Source organism: Canis lupus, chromosome 34, assembly GCF_003254725.2.
Source record: "Canis lupus dingo isolate Sandy chromosome 34, ASM325472v2, whole genome shotgun sequence".
NCBI classification, from domain to species: Eukaryota; Metazoa; Chordata; class Mammalia; order Carnivora; family Canidae; genus Canis; species Canis lupus.
This window is the reverse complement of record NC_064276.1, coordinates 19,178,683-19,200,837: the sequence shown is the minus strand read 5'-3', so window position 1 is coordinate 19,200,837 and position 22,155 is coordinate 19,178,683. Positions and strand designations below refer to the sequence as shown.

The 22,155-nt window shown below is 41.7% G+C and overlaps 1 protein-coding gene across 3 annotated transcripts; it reads right to left on the bottom strand.

Moving 5' to 3' along the window:
• Window positions 1–779: 779 nt before the first annotated feature.
• On the bottom strand, window positions 780–20,231 carry DNAJB11 (DnaJ heat shock protein family (Hsp40) member B11). Of its 3 annotated transcripts, none has more exons than XM_025451548.3 (10): window positions 20,188–20,231; window positions 14,828–14,984; window positions 10,953–11,050; window positions 8,880–9,012; window positions 5,276–5,418; window positions 4,392–4,474; window positions 3,661–3,718; window positions 2,427–2,538; window positions 1,978–2,137; window positions 780–1,230 (listed from the first exon to the last, which is right to left on the bottom strand). In XM_025451548.3, exons 1-10 carry the CDS (start codon window positions 20,214–20,216, stop codon window positions 1,166–1,168), a joined length of 1,038 nt encoding a protein of 345 aa, XP_025307333.1. In that variant the 5' UTR covers window positions 20,217–20,231; the 3' UTR covers window positions 780–1,165. The 3 variants fall into 3 exon arrangements, with proteins under 3 accessions (XP_025307333.1, XP_025307332.1, XP_025307331.1); XM_025451547.3 differs by lacking the exon at window positions 20,188–20,231 and adding an exon at window positions 18,102–18,145; XM_025451546.3 differs by lacking the exon at window positions 20,188–20,231 and adding an exon at window positions 17,496–17,781.
• Between the last annotated feature and the right edge of the window lie 1,924 nt (window positions 20,232–22,155).

Here is a 22,155-nt window from a genome sequence, read left to right as displayed (position 1 = left end):
GAGTATGTGAAAAGTAGTGTGATGGGCTGGGAGAAGAGTGAAGGAGGTTCAAAAGTCAAACAAAACATACTTAAGTCATGCGCCATCTGAATCAGGGGCCCCTCAGGGAGGCAAAAGTAATCTGCAGGTCTACTTCACATTCACATTTTCTAGGGCCAGTGGTAATCCTAGTTCCTAACACAAACCAAAGGCTTTTTAATCAGGAGGTCAACTGGGATTGTATATATGAGAAGTGCTTTATAAACAGTAAAGTATCCGTATCAGATTATTCCCAAATTAAATGAGAGGAGATATACTTTCTCAGGGACAGTTAGATCTTTGTGTAACCTGGACTCATGTAATCCAATCTCTAATCTACTCAGTTCCTTCAAGCTACTTTCTAGAAGATACTATTTGTGTTTAATTGGGTGTGTGTGGGGGGGTGACGGGCCTGGTTCATTACCAAAGTTGGGGAGCCCTTCTCCTTTCCTCCATAGCTTGGCTCCTGGTCTTGTGATCTTATCCCAGGAAATATGTACCTAGAAGCAAAGGGCAATGGACTGGACTAGGACTGGTACTCCTGAAATATAACACACTGCTGCTAGCATGCACTGGTGTCCAGAGCACGTGTCACACCTCAGCCCTTTTGCAGGTTTGAGTGTCCATCTTGCCTGATGGGAGGACAACCCAACTAGCCCATAGGAAGCCAGGGGGGCACTAGGAGGATCAAGAGAAAGTTACCCGATGGAGATGGAAGGACAACAATGTAGCTAAACCAACAAGAAACAGGAGTCAAGAAAAAAATGACAACAAAATGTATTTAAAAACAGACTTCTCCAGTTGGTATTTTGAATGAAATGGCTAACAATTAACTCCGACCCCTTATATTGTGTTTCTTTTGCTCCTGGAGTCCTCTTGCAGCTTTAATTCTTGAAACTCAGGCAGCAGCACCAGACTTTAAATCCCCAAAGGGAGAGGTATTATTAAACCTTTTGCTGGTCATTCTTTTCTCAACACAAATGGACAAATTCTTAAGCCCTCTTATTCATCTCATGACGATCATTAGGAGAAACAAATTAAGCCAAACTTGCATATTGAAAGTAAGAACAAAAACACAAAAAAACCCTTGTAGATAATAAATATCGCTGATTCACTTATTTTAAACAAAGTCCAATTTTATTCACTCTTAATATCCTTGCAGTCCATTGTATACCTTCTGCACTGATCCTTGGTTCAGAAGCTGTTTGATACCTGAAGAAAGAATAAGTGATTCCATCAACAAAAAAAAGGGATTTCGCTTAGAGTTTAAAGAGATTTCATGGGGAGGCTCACAAAAGGCCCTATGACAACCACAGATCCGAGTTAAACAGATAAATAACCATGTTCAAGTTCATTGAGTGTGGATCCCCCCCCCCATGGGCACACGTATGTCCAAGATGGCACGGCCCCTTATCTCCTTCTGTCTCTGAGGCACACATCCCACAAAACCCTATCAATGAGAAATGAGAAAATGGCAACCAAGCTCTTCAGTTGTCTTCCGTTCCTTCTTCTTTGTCCTCTTTTTAGTTCTGACCTCTTTCACCATTCTCCTTCCTCCTACTATTCAGGATGCACCAACTGGGCCCTTGCCTCAAGTAGCCATTGCTGATGCCACCCATTGTCCTCTAGCCCTTCTAATGTATATCCTTCCCTTTAACGTTTGGTCCAGCTGATTTGTTTTTATGTGATCCCACTTCACGCTCACAGCCACATACCCTTGTTGCCAAAGCCTCTTCACCCAGCCTTTTGTAACATGGTGATGAGATTTTCAATATCTCTTTTATAGAAAGGCAAGTTCATTTCCTGGTCCTGTGTTTGATGCCCAAGGTCACCAGAGTTTGTTTTTGTTGCCTGTCATCTCTAACCACTGTTTTCATACTCACAAACTGCAGACACGACACACACACCCACACACACACACACTCACACACACACACTCTTTCTCATTAGACCTCTCACCTTCTCTTGCTTCCTCTGTTAACTGTTCTTTTGGAAAATCCACATCAAAAGTGATTATCAAAGAGCCCTTGATGTTGTTGTTGTCAAAGTTGGGGAGCCCTTCTCCTTTCTTCCATAGCTTGGCTCCTGGTCTTGTGATCTTATCCCGGGAAATATGTACCTAGAAAGCAAAGGGCAATGGACCGGACTAGGACTGGTACTCCTGAAACACCACACACTGCTGCTAGCATGCACTGGTGTCCAGAGCTCGTATCACAGCTCAGTACAGCAGCAAGGGTGAAAAAGGGACAAGGGAAACACCATTAGGACATTGTGAGCCAAAGAAATAGGTTTCCAAAGGAAAAGAAAAAACACGTAATCTTAAAACCACCCACACAAAGGTTTAAAAAGACAGGTTTTAAAAAGACAGGTTTTAAAAGGATGGGAAGCAGGAAAATTGGTCTGTTTACCTTGTGGCCATCCAAGTGAGTAATATCCATATCAAAGCCCACCAGAGACTCGACTAGTGAGATTGTCACGTTTGTATACAAATCATCTCCTCTCCTTTCAAATATTGGGTGCCTAAAAATAGAACAAGGCAAAAATAAAAAACTCCCATCTTTCTTTGGAAAGTGTTCCAAAAATTTTAAGAAAAATCTTGGTAAAGGATGAATACCACTCTTTTAAACAATGAGCATTTATTAGACACTCCTTTGTGTGTAGCGTTAATTGAAACCAAAAAGTTGTGTTAGGTTTATTAAATTCTATGCTTAAGGAGTTTATAAATCAGCAGAAGGCAACGCACATAAGTAAAACTAAAACTACAAGTAATCATATTATAGAAAAGAGAAAGACAACTTCTGGCAGTGGGGGCTGGGCGATGGGCATTGGAACAGATTTGGGAAGGTCTCTAAGGCTAGGCTCGAGGCCAGGTCAGCTGTAGATGCAGATAAGGTGGGAATGGGGGAGGGTGAGGTTGGAGTAAGAGGGAATTCTGGCAAAGACCAGGACTTGAGAAGGTACCAGGTTTACTCAGGGAACATCACATGTTCCAGGTTTTCTGGGAAGATATGAGAGAGATAAAGTAGGTAAGGAAACTTGGGGAAAAGATCTCTGAGATTAAGAGTGGTAGGAGGGGAAAGTCCTAGGCAGTGGGGGAATGTTTCTCCATATTTACATAGGAAAATTGTTCCAATGAATCCTTAGAAGCAGAAGTATCACTGCTTTCCAAAGTGGTAACAAGAGAGAAATAATAAACAGGAAAGCTTAAGTCCTGGGCAAAATTCTTGTATAATCAGCATTTCATGCTAAAAAGAAGCTGCATATTATGTAACAGAAGGTTCTTTCTATGTAAAGCCTTCCATTCCTTTGTGGTGCCATGCTTGCTCAGTCAAAATCTCAGGTCTCTCCTTGAGTCCCATTCCTGTTTGTCTCTCTTTTACAACTCCTTACTTGTCTTATCAATTCTTTCCTTCCAACATCTTTTGGATTTGTAGGTCCCAAGTAAATATATAACAGTTCAATCCTGGGCCCCAACCCCAAATTTTCAGTATTGCTGTAGTTACAAATGACCAATTAGGTAGTGAAGGGCATGAAACACAGGGAAAAGCCTAGCAGTGTCCTGGTGGCTATCTATCTCTTTCTAATCCAACTCATCTGAAAAGCGGGGCCTAAAGAGAAGGCCTCCGAAATCAGATCACTTACTTGACAACTTTGATTCGGAACCGCAGGTCTCCTGGCTCTCCATCCACATGAGGCTCACCTAGTCAGAAGAGATGATGGTATATCGTAAGTCACACAAGACGAACACTGCAAATCTACCTGTAGTTTAGGAGAATTTTTAAAAGCTACTACCTTAGGTGTGGCCTATCAAGTCTACCTGTGAGAGCAATGTCTCTAACTGGTTATACCAAGTTTCAAATTATTAGTGAAGATCATCTGTGTCTCAGACACAGCGATAAATAACTTGAGCTGTTTCCTAACCAAAGAAAGATTGATTTCTTGAACCTAAGTCTTAAATTTTCTTTTTTTTTTTTTTTTTTTCAGAAACCTCAAAAGTGAGGTCTGAGAGCATCTCATTAATGCCAACCAGAGCTACATATCTTCTTTCATTACTGAGTTCAGATTAATCCATTAGGGTCTGAACACTCTAAATTTTGATATAACTTAGGCTACTAGATATCCAGTAAGTTACTGGATAGTAACTTTTGACTGTGATGTTCAAAAGGTAAACTGTAATGCTATGGCTTAATGTGAAAATCCATGAAGGTCATATAAGGCTTTCTGTGCCCTAAAACTGACCGAAGAGTATTGGAAATGATATATATGTTTACTAATGGCCATTAGGATATGGTGTGAGGTGGGGGTGGCTGGAATTCTCACGCACCTGGAGAACAGAAAATTATGACAATAAAACATCAATATCAGTATTTCACCTTCTCCAATAAAGGGGTACTCCATTCCATCTCTCACTCCAGGTTCTATTTCTACCTCTAGTGTTCGTTCTTCATTCACTAGTCTGAGACAAAGAGAATTTAGAAAGAAAAAAATGAAAATACAGACCAAATCCCAGATACAGATAATTAATTTTTTCTGTTCTATCAGAGTTGTTTCTTTTTTTTTTTTTTTTTCAGAGTTGTTTCTTGAAAGACTATTCCATACCTCTGGTTGGCAAAGCCATCGGAGATCCATTTACATCTCGTACATGCCAACAGCCAGGGCAAAGTTACTATATATTCTATAATCTTGTAACTGTGGCTTCTAAAGAAGCCTGTAGTAGACTGAGTACTTTGAGCTGAGTGATCAATAACAGAGAAAACTACTCAACACCTACGTAAATTTGCACCTGGAAGGACAGGAATCAGAAGCAAAGTATCCTACCTGATACTTCTCCTGATCCCACAAATAACTGATCTAGTTTATATACATAAAAAACATACGGCTCAATTAAATAGTAGTGTTTATAATATAATCAGCAAATAGTACCTCTCTAATCTGAAATGTTAGCTGGACATATATAACTGCTCTAATATTCCAAGTGGGAAAAATGAAACACTGACATTTGAGAAATATATTCAGAATTAATGGGCACTGCTTATTAGTTCAGAAACACAGAAGGAGATATTTAGAAGAAATACTTCTGGAAAAATAAAAAGGTACATGTCTTCGCTCTGTCCTCTAGAGGTGGAGCATGAGAGAGAGTGAGAGAAAGGTGTTGGGAGATTGGGGAAGTAAATCTCGGTATGGACCATTAGCATTTATCAGACAAGTGAGATGATGAAAGTGTCTCTTGGTAGAACAAAGAAGGTGCTCCACTTACTTGACATTAGGGCACTCGTCACAGACCACCTCCTGGGTCATCTGGAAGCGCCCTGGGCCCAGCTGGGTAGTCCGCATCTCCTGCCGGCAGTTGCATTTTCGTTTGCCTGGAGCCTGTCTTGCCACAGGTTTGTTTCTAACTACCTGAGAAGTACATAAACAACATCAGCTTCTCTCTCAGTAAAAGAGCCTTTAGTCTCCTCAATTGATCAGGGCTGCCCACATGCCGGAGCTGGAACTTCCCTCCTCTGGCAAGCTACCCCCCAGAAAACCTAAAGCTGACAGAAGCCTTTGTGGAGTCACAAATCAGCCTCTATAAGAATAAAGCAGATACTTCAATGGCTCAAATTCTGGAGCTGGAGAAGAGAGCGGAGTAAGAAGAGAACTGTAAAATAATACATATGATATCGGCATCTCTAAGGCACAACTAACCATGCCTGAGTTAAAGCAGTTCACAGAATTGCTATTTTTTAAGAAATCTGAGCTGTACAAAGCACAACCCCTGAAGAACCACTATGGCATTTGAAAGCTGGTCTTAGCTGTCACCATACAATTAGCTATGATAAATCTAATGAAAACACTTCCTTGTTTCGGGCAACTTGATCCAGGACTGTTTCCCACTGCTATCTCAATTCAGACACCTAACACGTAAGGGATACAATGATCACCTCTTTGTAATTGCTTGCAACCAAACATGCTGATCCCTCAAGGTTTGTGTGAACCAATCTGCATGAAGAAATGTGTTCCTGGTTTTTGCCTGCTTCATTAGTCAAACACCTGATCACAACGCATGAGTTCATGCAATAGGATGATGCAAATGCTTGCCAGAGAAACCCCTTAAAGCCTACCAATATATGGAAGACCAGGTCAATGGAATAAATGACGACAGTAAGAGTAGAAGAGACCCTCGATAGGACTTACTCTGAGCACCAAGCAAGGCTCTGATCACTTTTACAAATACGAACTTGTCTGATACTCATAACAACCTCATGAAGTAGATCTGTTACGGTCTCCATTTTGCAGGGGAAGTAATTAAGAAACAGAAGGTTCAAGAACATGACCAAGGTCTGGAGGGAATGTGGGAATTAATTAGGCTCACCTCTTTTCTCCCACCTCAACAACCTATCTTGCTTTTGAAAGAGAGATAGAACGAATACTTTCAGTGCCCTTTCCCCATCCTTCAGACCAAACCACAGTATTAGAAGCCAGTGCATCTTCTGTAACTGTCCAGTCTTCTTCGTTCAACTATTCAGAGCAAAAACACAACTAAAGAAAATGCTTCTTGTCTAGTTGGTAGCTATGCATGGGCTACTGGCTTTCTCCTCCAAAATCCTGGAAAAACTAAAAGAAAACATGGATTCCAAGAAGCAATAATTATAACACACAATTTGTGGGAAAACTCCAGAGCCAGAAGGCTGTTTTGAACCAGCATGTGTATAATGTGGAGGCTACAACATGGGGCGGCTGCAGCTAGTGGGGGCCACTGAAGAGATGCTAGAGAAAAGCAGTTGAAGTTCTGCTCTCATCTCTCTCATGAATCGCCTTGGGACAAGCACTATCTGGCCTCTCTCCTCCAAAACAACAGACTGCATACACCAAACAAGACCAAAAAAACCTCCAAGAACACAAATAAAACCACTATGCAAGGGCTTGCCCCCAAACGCTCTCCTCTGGAAAGAGAATTGCTGATATCCATGGGGGAAATATGAGCTCAAAGTCCAAAGAAACATCTAGACACCTGCGGAGTCCAACTACATATATGTCCCCCACTTTCCAGAAAAGGCAACAAATAGATAAAATATATATATTTTAAGCAAATGTATTAGAGGAGAAAGACCAATAAGCATAGTTACATTTAAGGAGATAAGGGAGGACATTAGCAATAATATAAGAAATAATGTAAAGATCCAGTAGAGATATTATATACAAAGATATGAGTTGAAATAAAAACACAGCCAATGGGAGACTATTGGGATGGACATAATTGAAAACTGTTGTGAGCCAGAAGTCCAAAATAAGGCACTCTCCTAGAAGGAAGCAGGGAAGGCTAAACAACTAGAATGGTTTTGTATTGTGTTTTTAATATTTAAAAGAAAGTTATGAGCAGATAGATGGAGAAATGTCAATGAAGAGGACTATATATTTGCAAAAATAATGGGATATAAATTTTCCAGAACTAAAAAAAGAGAAATAACCTCAAATGAAAAGATCCCAAAGTTTTAGTAGAAAATATAGGTGACTTGTTTTCTGATTTTAGGGCAGAAACAAATTTCTTAAACAAGACACAGGGGCGCCTGGGTGGCTCAGCAGTTAAGCTTCTGCCTTCAACTCAAGCGTGATCCTGGGATCCAGGATTCAGTCCCATATCAGGCTCCCTGTGGGGAGCCTGCTTCTCCCTCTGCCTAGGTCTCTGCCACATTCTCTCTCTGTGTCTCTCATGAATAAATAAATGAATCTTTAAAAAAAAAAAAAAAAAAGACACAAAAACTAAGCATAAAAGAAAAGACTGATATATTTGGCCATGCTAAAATTAATGACTTCTGTTCATTTTAAATAAATCTTCAATATAATGAAAACACAAGTTATAAACTGGCTACATTTGTATCACTTATTGCCAATAAAAGTTAATAAAAATAAACTATTCTTAGAAATCGATAAGGACAAAAAAATATGCGCAAAATATGGACATTTCACAAGAGAGGAAATAAATACGGCCACTAAACATATGAAGGTGTTTATCCTAATTATGAACTGAGAAAATGCAAATCAAGGCCACAATGAAATGATATTTCTGCCCACTTGGTAGGCAAAAGTTGAGAAGTTTCACATTTCAGTTTTAGAGAGGTAGCCAATCTATAAGATCTCTAGTAGAAGTGCTAGTACTAATCAATTGAGAAAACAATATAGAATTATCTTGTACAAATGAACATTGGTTTCCATTACCCATGAATTCCACTCTTTTGTATATGCACCCAAGAGAAACTCTTGCTCACATGTACCTAGTTATATGTACAAGAATGTTCAAAAAGCACTATTAGGAAGTGAAAAACAAACAAACAAACCTGGAAATAACCTACATGCCTACTGATACAATGTGCTCAGAGTAAAATTCTATTTAGCAGAATTTTAGCTACAGCAACACCTACCGATCTTGGTAACATAATAGTGAGTGAAAAAAACCAGTCCCAGAAGATAATGTATGGTATGATAGTATTTTTACAAAGCCAAAAACAATAAAAATACAACAATATATTATTCAGGTATTTGTACACATGTAATAGAACAAACAAAGAACAGTGGCAAGGGAACAGTAAAGACAAAACTTAGGACAGTAGCTAGCTCTGAAGTGAGACAGGAATGGAACAGAGAAGTAGCATGTGGGTAGATGTAAGTGGTAGTTTTATTGTAGTTCCTGGACTGGGTGGTGAGTTCATGAAACAGTTAACTCTGTATTATAAACCAAGGACTAGGATTAACTCAAACTGACACATCTGATCACTCTCCCGACTCCCAAAAGACAGAGAAGGCACTCAGAAATTTCTTGTTTTTAGTCAAAGGAACAAGTTCTGGAAGTTATTATGAATAGCTGTATTGTTTGAACTTACTTCCACAAAATTTCCTGCATATACTTCTTCCAAAGTGACTTCTAGATCTACAATAATATCACTGCCTCTTGGAATATTTCTGTCTTGCTGACGAGGGGTTCCTCCAAACATGAAACCAAAATCTCCAAAGAAGCTGTGAATAAGTGTAAAATCATCAAGAAAAGAAAGCAGAGTTCACGTCTTCAATTATTTAGTTTTCTTCACATAGATACAATATTATGTCCTACCAATATACTGGATAAAAACTGACATTTTTAATACATTGGAGTCATACATAATATGCAATTTAAATTTATACAATATTAATTATATTGCCCTCTGCCACAAAAAATTTTTAATAAATATTATCCGGATACATATTACAGTGCACATATACAGTGTGCCAATGAATTCAAAGTTGGGCTTAATCAATGAAATAATAATCTGTTTTAATATCAAGGAATATCAGGATATAATGGCCTTACTGAGAAAGGGCACATATAAACTCATGTAATGCTGACTTTCATGATAATTTTGAACATTTGTATTATTCACTTTGTATATTCAGAAACTAGCTTTAGTTAAAGAAGCTATGTTCTGTAAAAAAACTCTTGGTTATATAATTAAGTAAGCTAAAAAAGCATCAGCCTTAGTAGAATTTTGGACCTTAAGATAAAGGAAGTTCTGTTCTCTACAAAATCAAAATCTATTTTTGTAAGTTATAAAAGCATCACTTTGAATTAATACAAACAATGCCCTTCAAATGTTCAAGTGTTCTAATCTTGACGTTAATTTTCGATGTTAAGAAACCTCAGATGTGGGCAGCCCGGGTGGCTCAGCGGTTTAGCGCTGCCTTCAGCCCAGGGTGTGATCCTGAAGACCCAGGATCCAGTCCCATGTCAGGCTCCCCGCATGGAGCCTGCTTCTCCCTCTGCCTGTGTCTCTGCCTCTCTCTCTTTCTCTCTCTCTCTCTGTCTCTCATGAATAAATAAATAATAACATCTTAAAAAAAAAAAAAAAAGAAACCTCAGATGTTAGCATAATGATGACAACTAAGTAACTCCTTCTCACCCACCAACCAATCTTGGTGAATGGATTTCCTGAATCTTAAAAACAGAGAGGGAGGATTTTCAGGAGGTGGGGGTAGAGTACAGATGGAGCTTTCTTTCTGTCTGGTATCCCTACATATTGCTTCTCATAGCCAAGGGGAAGAGGACACTTCCTTTGTAGGCTAAAACAACCAAATTGATCCTAGGGAAAAGAAGGATTTCCTAATCATATTATTCACAAATCTTTACAAGTCCTGAAAAAATCTACTGTCTCCCCCAAATACTAAATGAGGGAAACTACTGTATGCAACAGTGATTCTTACTTCCTTTGGGAAAGGATTCACAAAACCCTTTAAGAATCTGAAGAAAGCAATAAACCCTCTACCCATACAAAAGCATACTCACATTTTTTGTTTATAACTTGATTTGGAACCCCAGATTAAGATCTTATGGCATCATCAGTGCATACAGATATTCAAATGCTCAACAAAGAGGGGTTCAAAGGGTGTGAGGGAAAGGTGTGTATTATTATTCCAGTCATTTAGCACTCCCAGAAAGCCATGCACAACTGGAGCAAAAGAGCCTCTACCCTAATTCCTTCTACCAATGCTGATTACCATATTTGCCACACTCTTGTTGATATAATGAAAAAGAGGCAGTTCTGGGTATGGGAATAGGAATTTCTCTCTCTCTCTGCTTATAAGAATAATTTTATGCATTAACAGTTTGCAGATTTTAAGACAGTGAAGAGACAATATATAGTAGTTTCCAACACATAGGGCCCCCAACATTGTCAGGGTCAATTTGATTGATACAATTGGCTGGATGGAAGCATTTTCAGTGCTACCTGTCTATTTTGGAGCTTTATGAAAATAGAAGAGTGTATTCCTGCAGGGAAGAGGATGATTAACCTTTTGGTCAAGAATCAGTTGAGCTGTACTCTTCATCAAAAGCTTCTCAACAAGGGAGCAAGGATAAATCTCTAATAAGCATCCGATGACCTATTCTCAGACACTAACACTTTACAGATGGGCAAATTACTCACTGTGAAAAAATGTCTCCATGGGAGCTCTGATGACCATCTTTTAATCCCTCTTCACCGTAAGTATCATACTGTTTTCGTTTCTCACTATCTGACAGAACCTGGGGACAAAAGCCAGTGGAAGAAAAGATCACGAGTTAGTAATAATGCAATTAAGATACATTCACATTTAAGGGTTTTTAAAACTCTGATAAGACTTTTGTGAAATGTAGTTTTCATTCTGTGTGGTATTAAGGCTGTATATATTTGCTTTAGCAGACTAAATTCTTCAATGCACTGTTCATTTTGGAACTTCCAGTTGCTCAATTCATGTCTTTAATTTAAATTTATCAAAATTCACCTAGTCAGATAAAAATCATATCTGAGATTAGCAATGTGGCTATGAAGGGGAGGGCAACAACAGGGAAGAGGTGAGATGAATTCATCAGGTTTATTTCCCATGCAGTTTAATTCTTGTGCTTGTGCTGTTCACCTCTATGACACAGTATCTCTCTGAACCATAGATTATGATATGATAGGACAGATTGTAATTAATGATGCAGTAAAATCTTCTGCTTAGGCCTACTTGTCCCTACCATATGGACCCCTATCCCCTATACACATTAGGAGACTGACAGGTCAAGGGAATCAAATGATAGGCCCTTCAGAAAGGTCTATACTATACTTTCATATTCCCTTCTCTATTTTGGGGGTATGTAGAAATTCACCTGTAGAAGAATGCTATCTACTATATATATGTTTAAGTTTGTAATTTTGAGTCTGAATTGCAGAGAGTGGGGAAAAAAAATTCACTGCTCTATGAAGACTGCTCAAGGTCAATTTCACAGCTTGAAAAAATTGGGCCCATTCCATATAAAATACTGAAGAATATAGAAACAAAATAAGCTTCCATACTCTTTAAAGTCTTTCAACATGCCAAAAAAAAGTAAAGGCTTCCCATCTATTTAGAGAAATCTGAAGTATATACACACATACAATTTTGACAACTAAATAACTTTATTCCTAATTTGTTATTTTAAAACTCTATTTAGACAGCAGATTGAAGGCAAGTTATTTCAAACCCATACTTGCACTGGCTCAGGAAAAGAGAGGTTATAAGTACGATGGGGCTTGTTGCTCAGCAAAAGAAAGGGAAGACTTGCCTGGCATATATAAACAGGATACGCTTTTGGCTCGGGGCTGAATAATGTGTAAAGAGCCCCGAAAAAATTTTATTTTTCTAAATTTATCTTAAATGTTACAAGAAAGTGAGTGTATGAAAGAGAACATTCTTAAAAGCAAAGACAAATGGGTTACTTGACTAAAGGCATAATTGTTCATGTGAAAGGAGTGTTTGGGTAAATATCCTAAAAAAAAAAAAAAAAAAAAATTAGCTACTTGAGGGAAGTAGAAATGGGCAGAGTTAACTTTAAAAACAAAAGCCTCAAACTCATTATTATGTGATCTGGATTTCCAATATTTTTACTTTCAAGTCTCTTGGGCTCTTGTCTTGCAAAGAAATGAACCCCACATTTGGGTCTATAAGAAACACCACTTCAAAACCCCTAAACCAAGACTATTTTAAAGTCAGCCTCTTTATGGGCAGCAGAGGCTTCTCTCATAACCCTCTCAAAACTACCCTTAAAGTTATCTATTATAATTCACTTCCTTTTCAGTTTTCTTCTGTCCAAGGAATGCAATTTTATTCCATGGTCTTAGAAACTATTTTATTTTCAAAAGAAAATAAAGGTTCTTAGTTGATTGGTCAATCAACCCAAAGTCTCAACTAATTAAAATGCCAGCAGTAATCCCAGCTCAGTAGAAAAGACAGATTTGTATTCACAAAAGACTCAACTGGGATTTTGATTCGTGAACACTAATTTATCTAAGGACCAAGGCAATGAAGTGAGTAATACAAAGAAAAAAGAAAATTTGAACCAGTGACTAGAAAGGTTCTTCGAGTTAAATAAACTGCAATCTCATGAATGATTTATGTATAGCCTGCTTAGGTCATAGCTAAACAGCATGGGAGACACTTATTTCTTTAGAGACAGAGAGAGTGAGTGAATTTGTAAGTGGTGGGTGAGGGGCAGAGGGAGAGAATCTCAAGCAGGCTCCACACTCAGCCTGAAGCCCAATACAGGGCTCCATCCAATGACCCTGAGGTTATGACCTGAGCCGAAATCCATAGTTAGATACTCAACCAACTAAGCCACCAAGGCGCCCCAACATGGTAGACTCTTTAAAGAAGATGGCAAATTCTAAGCAACAGCTTCCCTAAAAAATATTTTCAGTTCCTAGCAAACAATGGGAATATTTATGGGAAAAATAGTGCAAAATATGGTTTCCATATTATCAATAAGAACCAAAATGTTACATATAATTTAAGAGTCCACCAACACTCTCAAATTTATTTGTGGGCTCCAGGTTAGAAATTTCCATCCTATGGGATCTTTGAAGGCATCAATAGAAGGGGGACTCCATTAGCTCTAGATCGCTCTCTATAAATCATTGTTTTAGTTTGGTGGATTCTTTAGGCTTTGGGACCCCTTCCTTTCAGCTTTTTCCCACTAAAAATATTTTTCAGATTTGTTTCCAGCCTTCTCACTAACCAGGGATTTAACTTGAATTCAGAAGTTTTAGCTCCAAAACTTTCAGAGTTAAATTATTTTACCTGTGCCCTTTCAGAAAATGGAATGTTATCACTACAGTGGTAACACTGTAATGTATACCTGAAATGTGCTAAGAAAGCAGAACTTAAATGTTCACATCATAAAGAGACAAGAAAAGTGCTAGATGTGTTAATTACATGGGCAGTGTCCTTTCACAATGTCTATATATATCACATCATGATGTACACTTTAAACATTCTATAATTTTGTCAATTACATCTCACTAGGGCTGGAACCCCTCCCCCACCCCGATCTCTTATTCTATTTCTAGAGGAAAAGTGAATTGCAACACATGAAAAAAGCTAACTCCTAACAAATGCAAGATTATCAGAACTTATTTGTAAAATTTTTTCCCATAGTGTTGAAGGAGTCTGTGTGTAACAGTTTTCAAAATAGTAATTTATTAAGCATTCAATAAATATTCCTCTGTGTTAGTAAAAATGAAAAAGAAAGAAATTGAGAATATGTCCAGCTCTACTATATTTCATGGTATCCTAGTGCAGATTAAATGAGATGATATTAATGAAAGCGTCTTCATCTCCTGATTAGAGGCTGCAAATTGTAAACTGTTGCTGTGTTTTGTTTGATCTGCACAAAAAAGAAAATTTTAAATTGAATTAGTTACCAACATTTTCCAATCAAAAGAATTACATAAAAATCTGCATTTCCACTTCTCTTGAAAAATTACACGATCTGGCAATACTGTGTTTCCATTTCTACATGTCAAAGACTAGCTGGGGTTGAGTAACAGCTGTCCCCTTGAGAAAGGGCAAGAAGACTTCAGTTTGTCACAGTCCTCATCAATCCCTGTTGATTCCCAACATGGAGGTAGAAGATCCACTGTCATGTTTTATCTCATAACTGCCCTGCATGTTCTGTGTCCCATTGCAGGCATGTGGATTTGCAATCCTCATTTAGATTTTGTTTCTATTTCCGGCTCTAGCTCCCAAACTGACTGATGATCAACCTACTCATTAATCTTTCAATCTTTCTTTTTTTCATCTTTTTCAACCTTACTCTCCTTAAAAAAACAAAAATACGAAAAAATTAGGAAATGGCATATGCTAATGTTAATATGCAATGTAGCAGCAAGTACTACTCTTATTTTTATCTGTAGCCTATTTTTTTTTAAAAAGTGACCTGAAAGAAAGGAGTGTTACTCTGTGTTACACGGCCTTTGCTCTATCTGTAGATTTTGTTCGTACTTCATCCTTTTTCCTGACTCACCTCATAAGCAGCACCTAGGTCCTGGAATTTCTCCTGAGCTCGTGGGTCATCCGGGTTCCGGTCAGGATGAAGCTGCAGGGCTAGTTTCCTGTAGGCCTTTTTAATGTCTTTTATAGAGGCGCTGCGAGGCACCCCCAAGATCTTATAGAAATCTCGCCTAGGGAATAGGGAGGGGGAGAGGGTACTTCATTAAAGAGTTCTACAGTATGTTTTTAAAAGTGAAATTTTTTTCCTTTGCTTTTAGGTTTGTATATGAGCAAAGAGGTAGGAAAATGAAGGCATACATGTGACACACAAAAAAGAATGACTAAAAAGAGCCCGTCAGAATTTGTAAGGAATCTTACATATTGAAGTAATCACAATGAGAGGCCATGAACTTTTTGAACTTTGCTACAATTATTCAAAACATCTGTGGCATACTTCTCTTAGACCCTTTCAGACAAGAGAACTATTTCCTTATTTATGGTCACATGTTATTTTCAACCAGTAACTGTACAATCGAATTAACTCTCTCTTTTTTCCTTCCCTCTATTAGTGACTTCAAATGACTTCTGGCTATGTCCAAAGGTCAAATAATAACCAAAGGATGATTTTCTTTATTCAAAAAGATCACATCATGTAAAAGTTCTAACCGTAGCTTTGTTTAGAATGTTAAACATGAAGCAACTGAAATTAACTTCAGAGGTTAACATAGAAGTTAAGCCAAAATCCAGTTAAGAACTCTGAGAAAGAATAACCTCTACCTGGATGTAGGAGTTGTGGTGTTTTTTGCTAAAAGTGAGAGAAAATATCAATCTTGCAGTCATTTTTAGTGGCTATACTGGTTTGTCTTGGTCAAGTCGTAATTATAGACAGCTGCTGAAGCCCATATGCAGAAGCCTGTAAGTCTCAGCAGCTACAAATATGCATACAGCATGAGCAGGGAGATAAGGTACAGATTCACTGACCTCCTTGCAAGGGACTCTGCTAAAGTAATTATAAAAGGAGTATTTGCAAGAAGGGCCAATGCATAAAACAGACCATAATAAACTTCAAGGGTAGGGACTGTAGCCCATAGAAGACACCAATAAATATTTACTGAATGAAATGAATAAATAAGCATGCTCACAAAAACCTACTCCTTTTGCCAGAGTCATTTTAGCCATCAAAAATTATTCTGAAAAAAAAATTATTCTGAAAATGCATTTCTCAACACAGGGAATGGGAAAGTTGTCCACAATGGACACACTACTACAGTAGTGATGGTGACTTTAAAATGCAATGGGGATAAAATGCATTGAGGTGCCAAGTGATATATGACAGAACATGGAAAAAATGATTTCATAAGTTCTTTGTTGCACTTTGGAAAGTCATATAATCATTTCAGGTCTAAGTCTGTAAAATTATCATCCCCAATGAGAATTAATTAGACGTTTTATCCTCCCCATCCCCCCCCCCAAATCTGCAAACACCCCTAAGATCTAGAGACAAGGGACTAAATAAATCAAAAGGTTCACCAAAATTAATAACAAAAGAGCTGTTTAAAGAATGAGGCTTACTTAGAATATGCTTAATATAAAAATGGGTCAGTAACAGTCCAGAATAATCAGGGAAAAGAGAGCTGGCATAGTTCAGCATCAATGTTACAGTTCCCCAAAGACTTCTCTATAAAAAGGCTGGCGTTTAAAGCTACAGAATTAACAATACTCAGACTGACCCATATCTTAGGGTATGTATGTGTTGCTTTAAGTGAAGTACTAACAAAAACATACTAAAAAAAAACAATAAAGCATTACCTAGAAGAAATCATTATTATTATTATTTAGCAATTTAAAATGTTTCACCAGAAAAAAAAATGACAACAAAGTTTAAGCATATAAGCACGGGGGAAAAGAACACTTTTAAGAAATAACAAGCGCTTTGAAGTTTAAAGCTTTGCTAAGTAGCATCCCCTACAGTGAGGGAAACTTAGGAATTGTTAGAAGCTAAGACTTCACTGTTTCCCCCATATACTCAAATGTGAGCCCGGCACGTCATATCCTGCGGTCACCGAGCTTTAGGATCGTAGATCTAAAAGGCTGCACGCATCCCTGAGGGTTCAGGTGGTCCTTCCTACTCCCTTCGTACGGGGGGGGGGGGCATCTGTATCTCATGATACAGATGAGAACTCAGAGTCACGAAACTGGCAGGTGGGGTGGGGATGCGGGGTCTTGAATGCCAGCTCGCTGTCTGTCGGTGAAATGCCCTTCCTGTTCCTGAGATTAGGAGGCTTCTCAGGAACGTGCCATGGAGAGGCCGTGAAGCAGGAGGGCAGCTAAGGCTCCGTTATCGCCAGGAGCCAGGAAGGACAAGCACTCTCCAGGGCCCGCCTCGCTGCCTCCATCCCATTTCCTTCGGCCCCGGCATGGCTCCCCTACCTGTTCTCCCTTGCTCGCTCAGCCTCGCAGCACCGCCGCCTCCCCCCCCCCGCCCAGGGGCTTGTTGCGGGCTGTCCACGTACCCGGTCCTCCTCTTCGGCTCAGCAGCACCCCGCGCCCCCCCCCCCCACGGGCCGTCCCGCACCGCATCCACATCCCGCTGGAAGGGCCTCCGGCCCTGCGCCCCTCTCCGCCGCCCCGCACACCCCCTCCTCCCGCAGCCCAGACGCACCGACCCACCGGCCCCGTGCCCGCGGGCGCCCGGTCCTCACCCGGCGATCGCGGCCCCGAGGAGGTACAGCAGCAACAGGCAGAGGGTGCCCAGGTTCTGCGGGGCCATGGTCTCTCGGCGCCCGCCTCCGTGCCGGCCCCTCGCCCACGCGCTCCGCCCCGCCGCCGCGTCGGCTCACCGGCCCCCCACCCCCCGCCCGGTGCCCAGAGGCCGCCTCTCCCCGGGGTCACCCCTCGGTCCCGAGCGACGGCGAGCTCGCCCCCTCCTCGGCCAGTCCACTTCCCGGGAGTCCCGAGTCCCCGGGAGAGAAGCCCCGCAGCCGGCGAGAGCCAATCGCTGCTCGGGACATCACACGCGGCCGGCGCCGCGCAGCCAATCAGCGCGGTACACTTCACCTCCGAGGCGGCGCGGCCGGCCAGTTAGGCCTCCGAATTGCAGCCGCAGCTCCGGGCCAATTAGAGGAGGAAACGTCAGAGAGACGCGCCGCCGCGGGCTTCCGCTCGGCCCCGGTAGCCACGAGTCGCGGAAAACTGCGTAAAAAGGCGGTGGGGTCCAGGAGTCCCGCCCCTCCCCGCCCACCTCGGGCTCTCCACCAATCACGAGGCTCCTCCTCCAGCACTGACCAATTACGGGAGGGAGGACTTACCTGGTGACGAGTCTGGGAATTTCATTCATCCGGAGCTTTACGCTGGGTGCGGGAGCAAAGGGTCACCGGAGAAATGGGCGGGGACAACTACTCTGCGCCAACGGTGGGGCGGACGCACGGCTTAAGAGATCTTACTTTATCCTCTTGGAACAAGCCCCGAAGAAAATTGCCTCGGTTTGCACGGAGAAGAGGCCGTGGGGGCAGACAGACTTAGATTCGGATTCAGCTTCCATCACTTCTTAGCGGTGAGAACATCCTCCTTCCCTTGCCCCCGTCAAGCCTAAGCTTCATTTACAAACCCGAGGGCAAAACATTTTACTGGCAGTGTTGTGAAATTTAATGGGAGAAAAGCTGTAAACTGTCTAGCACAGCAGGCACGCAGTGTAGAACTCTTTGATTCCCCCCACCTACTTGTTCATGACAAAATTCTAGGTATCTTCCTTGATTCCGCCCCTATATCCTCTATCCACATCTTTCCTTTTAAACTATAGCCTCAATCTGTCCACGGCTGTACATCTCCACTACCTCTCTAGGCCAGGTCACGTCATCTCTCCCCTGGCAAGCCTTCCTACGTGGTCTCCCTGCCTCCACTCTTAATATATTACACTCTTGTTCACTCCTGACCCCCAACCGCATGATTTTTTGCAAACGTGTCAGACCATGTCATTCTCCTACTCAAAAGCCTCGAATAGCTTGTCATTGCACTTAAAATAAAACCCCAGCTCTTTATGATAGCTTATAAAACTCTGTGTGCTTTCATAAAGCTGGGGGAAAAAATAGTTAAAGCCTGATAGGATCTGTGCCCTCACCTAGTATATACTCCTTGGAATGTTCCAGCAAACCTGGTTTTTTCTTTTTATGAATACACAAAATTCATTCCTCCCTAAGGCCTCTATTCTTGCTATTCTCTTTGCCTGAAGCACTCTTCCCTTAGTTTCTAACTTGGGTGACTGCTTTTTACACTCAGATCAGTTGAAATGTCACTACTTCAGAGAAGACCTCCCTGACTAGCCAGTCGAAAATAGCTCCTGCTGAGTCCCTTATTCTTACACCCCACACTCACAGGACTGTACAGTTTCAAGAGAGCAGGGGTCTAGACTGTCTGGTCATACCTGAATAGAACAGCATCTTAGAACGGAGCCTACCACAGAATAAAAGTTGTTTCGACCGTGATCTAACTATGCTGGCTTTTTATTCTTGAGTCCTCAGATCAAATTCAGCATTGGTCCTCCCTCCTCCCCCCAAATTTATAGCACTTATTAATATGAAATTGTCCCTTTCCCTCTTAATATGTATTATCTATTCTCCCTATTAAAATATACACTTACGAAAGCAAGGATCTTACCTATTTTGTTCACTGCTGTGATCCTGGTGCCTAGCACTGTGCCAGACACCCAGCTGTGCTCTGTGATAATTGCTCTTGCGAAAAACAAAGGCATAGAGAGGTAACAGAATCTGTTCAAGGTCACTGAACTATTTAGTGGCGCAGCTTGAATTCTCCCCAGGATCTGTTTAATCCAAAGCCCTATCTACTCTCGGCTCTTACAGAGGGGTAAGCGGAAGACAAGGGTACTGCTTTCAGGAAGATGCCTACTAGACGAGAGAGGGCACCTAGAAGAGAAACTAAATTGCATTTTACGGTCTTATTTATTTTTGTAACTCCCACACCTGTGGAGGCGATAAACGAAGTAAGAAATCAGGAAATGGCCAAAAATCATTAAATGGAGGCTTCGAGGAACGCGTGGTGTTTTCTGCGGGGGGGGGGGGGGGCATCCCAAGAAGCTCCTGAAAGCGGTAACGTGGCGGGAAAGCTAACAATTTACCTGCAGGTTCTTTTGTTAAGGAGCTAATAACCCTGGGGGCTCTGGCTTTAGGCTACCTGGCTTTCTACGCCGGCTGCTGTGACCTGAGGGCTGTGTTCCTTTCACCTCTCTATGCCTTAGGTTACTTGTCGGTACAGCAAATGCACTTCACTTGGAGAGACTGCGATGATACACGTAAATGTGCTTTACCCAGGGCCGGCCCGTGGTAAACACTGTCAACCGTCATTGTCATTACACTACGGATCAAAGCGTGCTGACCTTACCAGCAGCTGTGGGCTGACCGTAGCTGCATAGAGCAATAGAAAACTGCCTACTTTCCTGAGGTGGAAGGCGCCGACCAGATTGCAGCCGGGTCGGGCTCCAGATCCCAGCACCTCGGCCGGGAATTTCCCAAGCCCGCGGGAGAAGCGGCCGGCCGCTCTAGCACCGTGGGCCTCCGGTTCTCGGTGGTGCGGGGCCTGGCGCCTGCGCAGTGGGTGCGGCGCCGGCGAGGGGCGAGGGGCGGGGCGAGCGGGGCGCGGCGGCGCGCGCAGGGTGCGGCGGAGGGGCCCTGCCTTCGCAGGTAACCGCGCGCCGGCCGGCGCCAGGTAGGGAGGGCGGGCCGGGGAGGCTGCCCTTTGGGTCGCCCGGTGTCGGGTCCGCCACGGAGCCTGCCGGCTGGGGCCTCCCAGGTGTCGGTCCGGCCGGGGGGCTCGTGCGGCCCGGACTCGGACACGGACAGCGGCGGAGGCGGCGGAGCCGGAGGACCGCCTGGGTCTCACGCCCACCTCCCCGCCCCAAAAACCCCGCCGCGAGCGCTCCCAGCGGCTGCTTCAGAGAGGGAGAGAGCCCTGGTTCGGTTACGGAATTGCACCCCGAGCCTCGGAGTTCCTCCCCCAGGGTCAGGGTTTCGGTTGCACACTCCAGGGCAGGAATTCAGGATCTCACAGAGCAGCCTCTTTGCATCTTGGGGCAAGCTAAGATCTTCCCACGTCACTCATCTCCCTTCCCTCCCTTCCTAGAGCAACCTGAGCCCTTCCCGTGCACCCAGGCAGCCGCCCTTTACCCTCTGACACCCTTCTTTGGGTTCATGCTCACACGTTCCTCTACCTGCCTCTTCTGTGGCCTCACATCTAAGGCCACCCGTTCTGGTGATCCTCTTATGGATCCACTCCCATTTTTCAGAGATTCTCCCGAAACTTGGGTTCCTAAGGTACCCTGGTAACAGTTGTCCAGGCTGGACAGACTTGAATTCTATCTAATCCAGGGCGATGCCAATTTAAGTCTGTGACTTCAACTTCTCCAGGCCTCAGTGTGCTCATCTGAAAATGGGGACAGTCATTATTTCCAGGTGTTTGAGAGGACGAAAGGAAGTGAAGAACAAAAAATGTTTAGCACGCTTCCTGGAACATAGTAAGCATTCAGTTGGTGCCAGTTATTTATTTACTTATTTATTTATTTATTTTTTGAGCAGATAATCCCCCAAAGAAGTATGACTTTTTGGAATCAAATGCAAAACATAGTAATAGCAATAAAATATTTTCCACCAGTCACATAAGAAAGATTTTAAAGTGATGTTACTTAATGCTGAGGAGTGCTCAGCGGTCAAGTGGTACTCAATGGTACCTTGGTCAAATGATGGTACAGTTTGACACAGTCCTCTTGGAAAGCAATGGAAATATATGTCAGGAGCTTTAGAATTGTCATTTACTTCATTTCACCAATGCACATCTGAAAATTTTCTTGGAAATAATCATAGCACAGAGAATATGCAGAAAGATGGTGATTATAGCATTATTGGTAATTATGAGACATTTAAGCTTTGAATTTTATTTTAATTGAAGTATAGTTGATATACATTATATTAGTTTCAGTCGTACAACATAGTGATTCGACAGTTAAATAAACACCACTGGGGTGCCTGGATAGCTCAGTAGGTTAAACCTCCAACTCAGTCTCAGCTCAGGTCTTGATCTCAGTTGAGAGTGCAAGCCCCATGTTGGGCTCCACACTGGGTGTGGAGCCTAGTAAAACAAAACAAAGAAAATACACAATAAATGTAGCTGCCATCTGTTAGCATACAAAGTTATTACAGTATTACTGACTATATTCCCTATGCTATACTTTTCTTCCCTGTGACTTACTTATTTTATAACTGGAATGTTATACTTCTAAATCCCCTTTCTCCTTCACCTACCTTTAAATTTTCCACAGTGGAAAATTTTAACCTATACAAAAGTAGAATAGGTAAA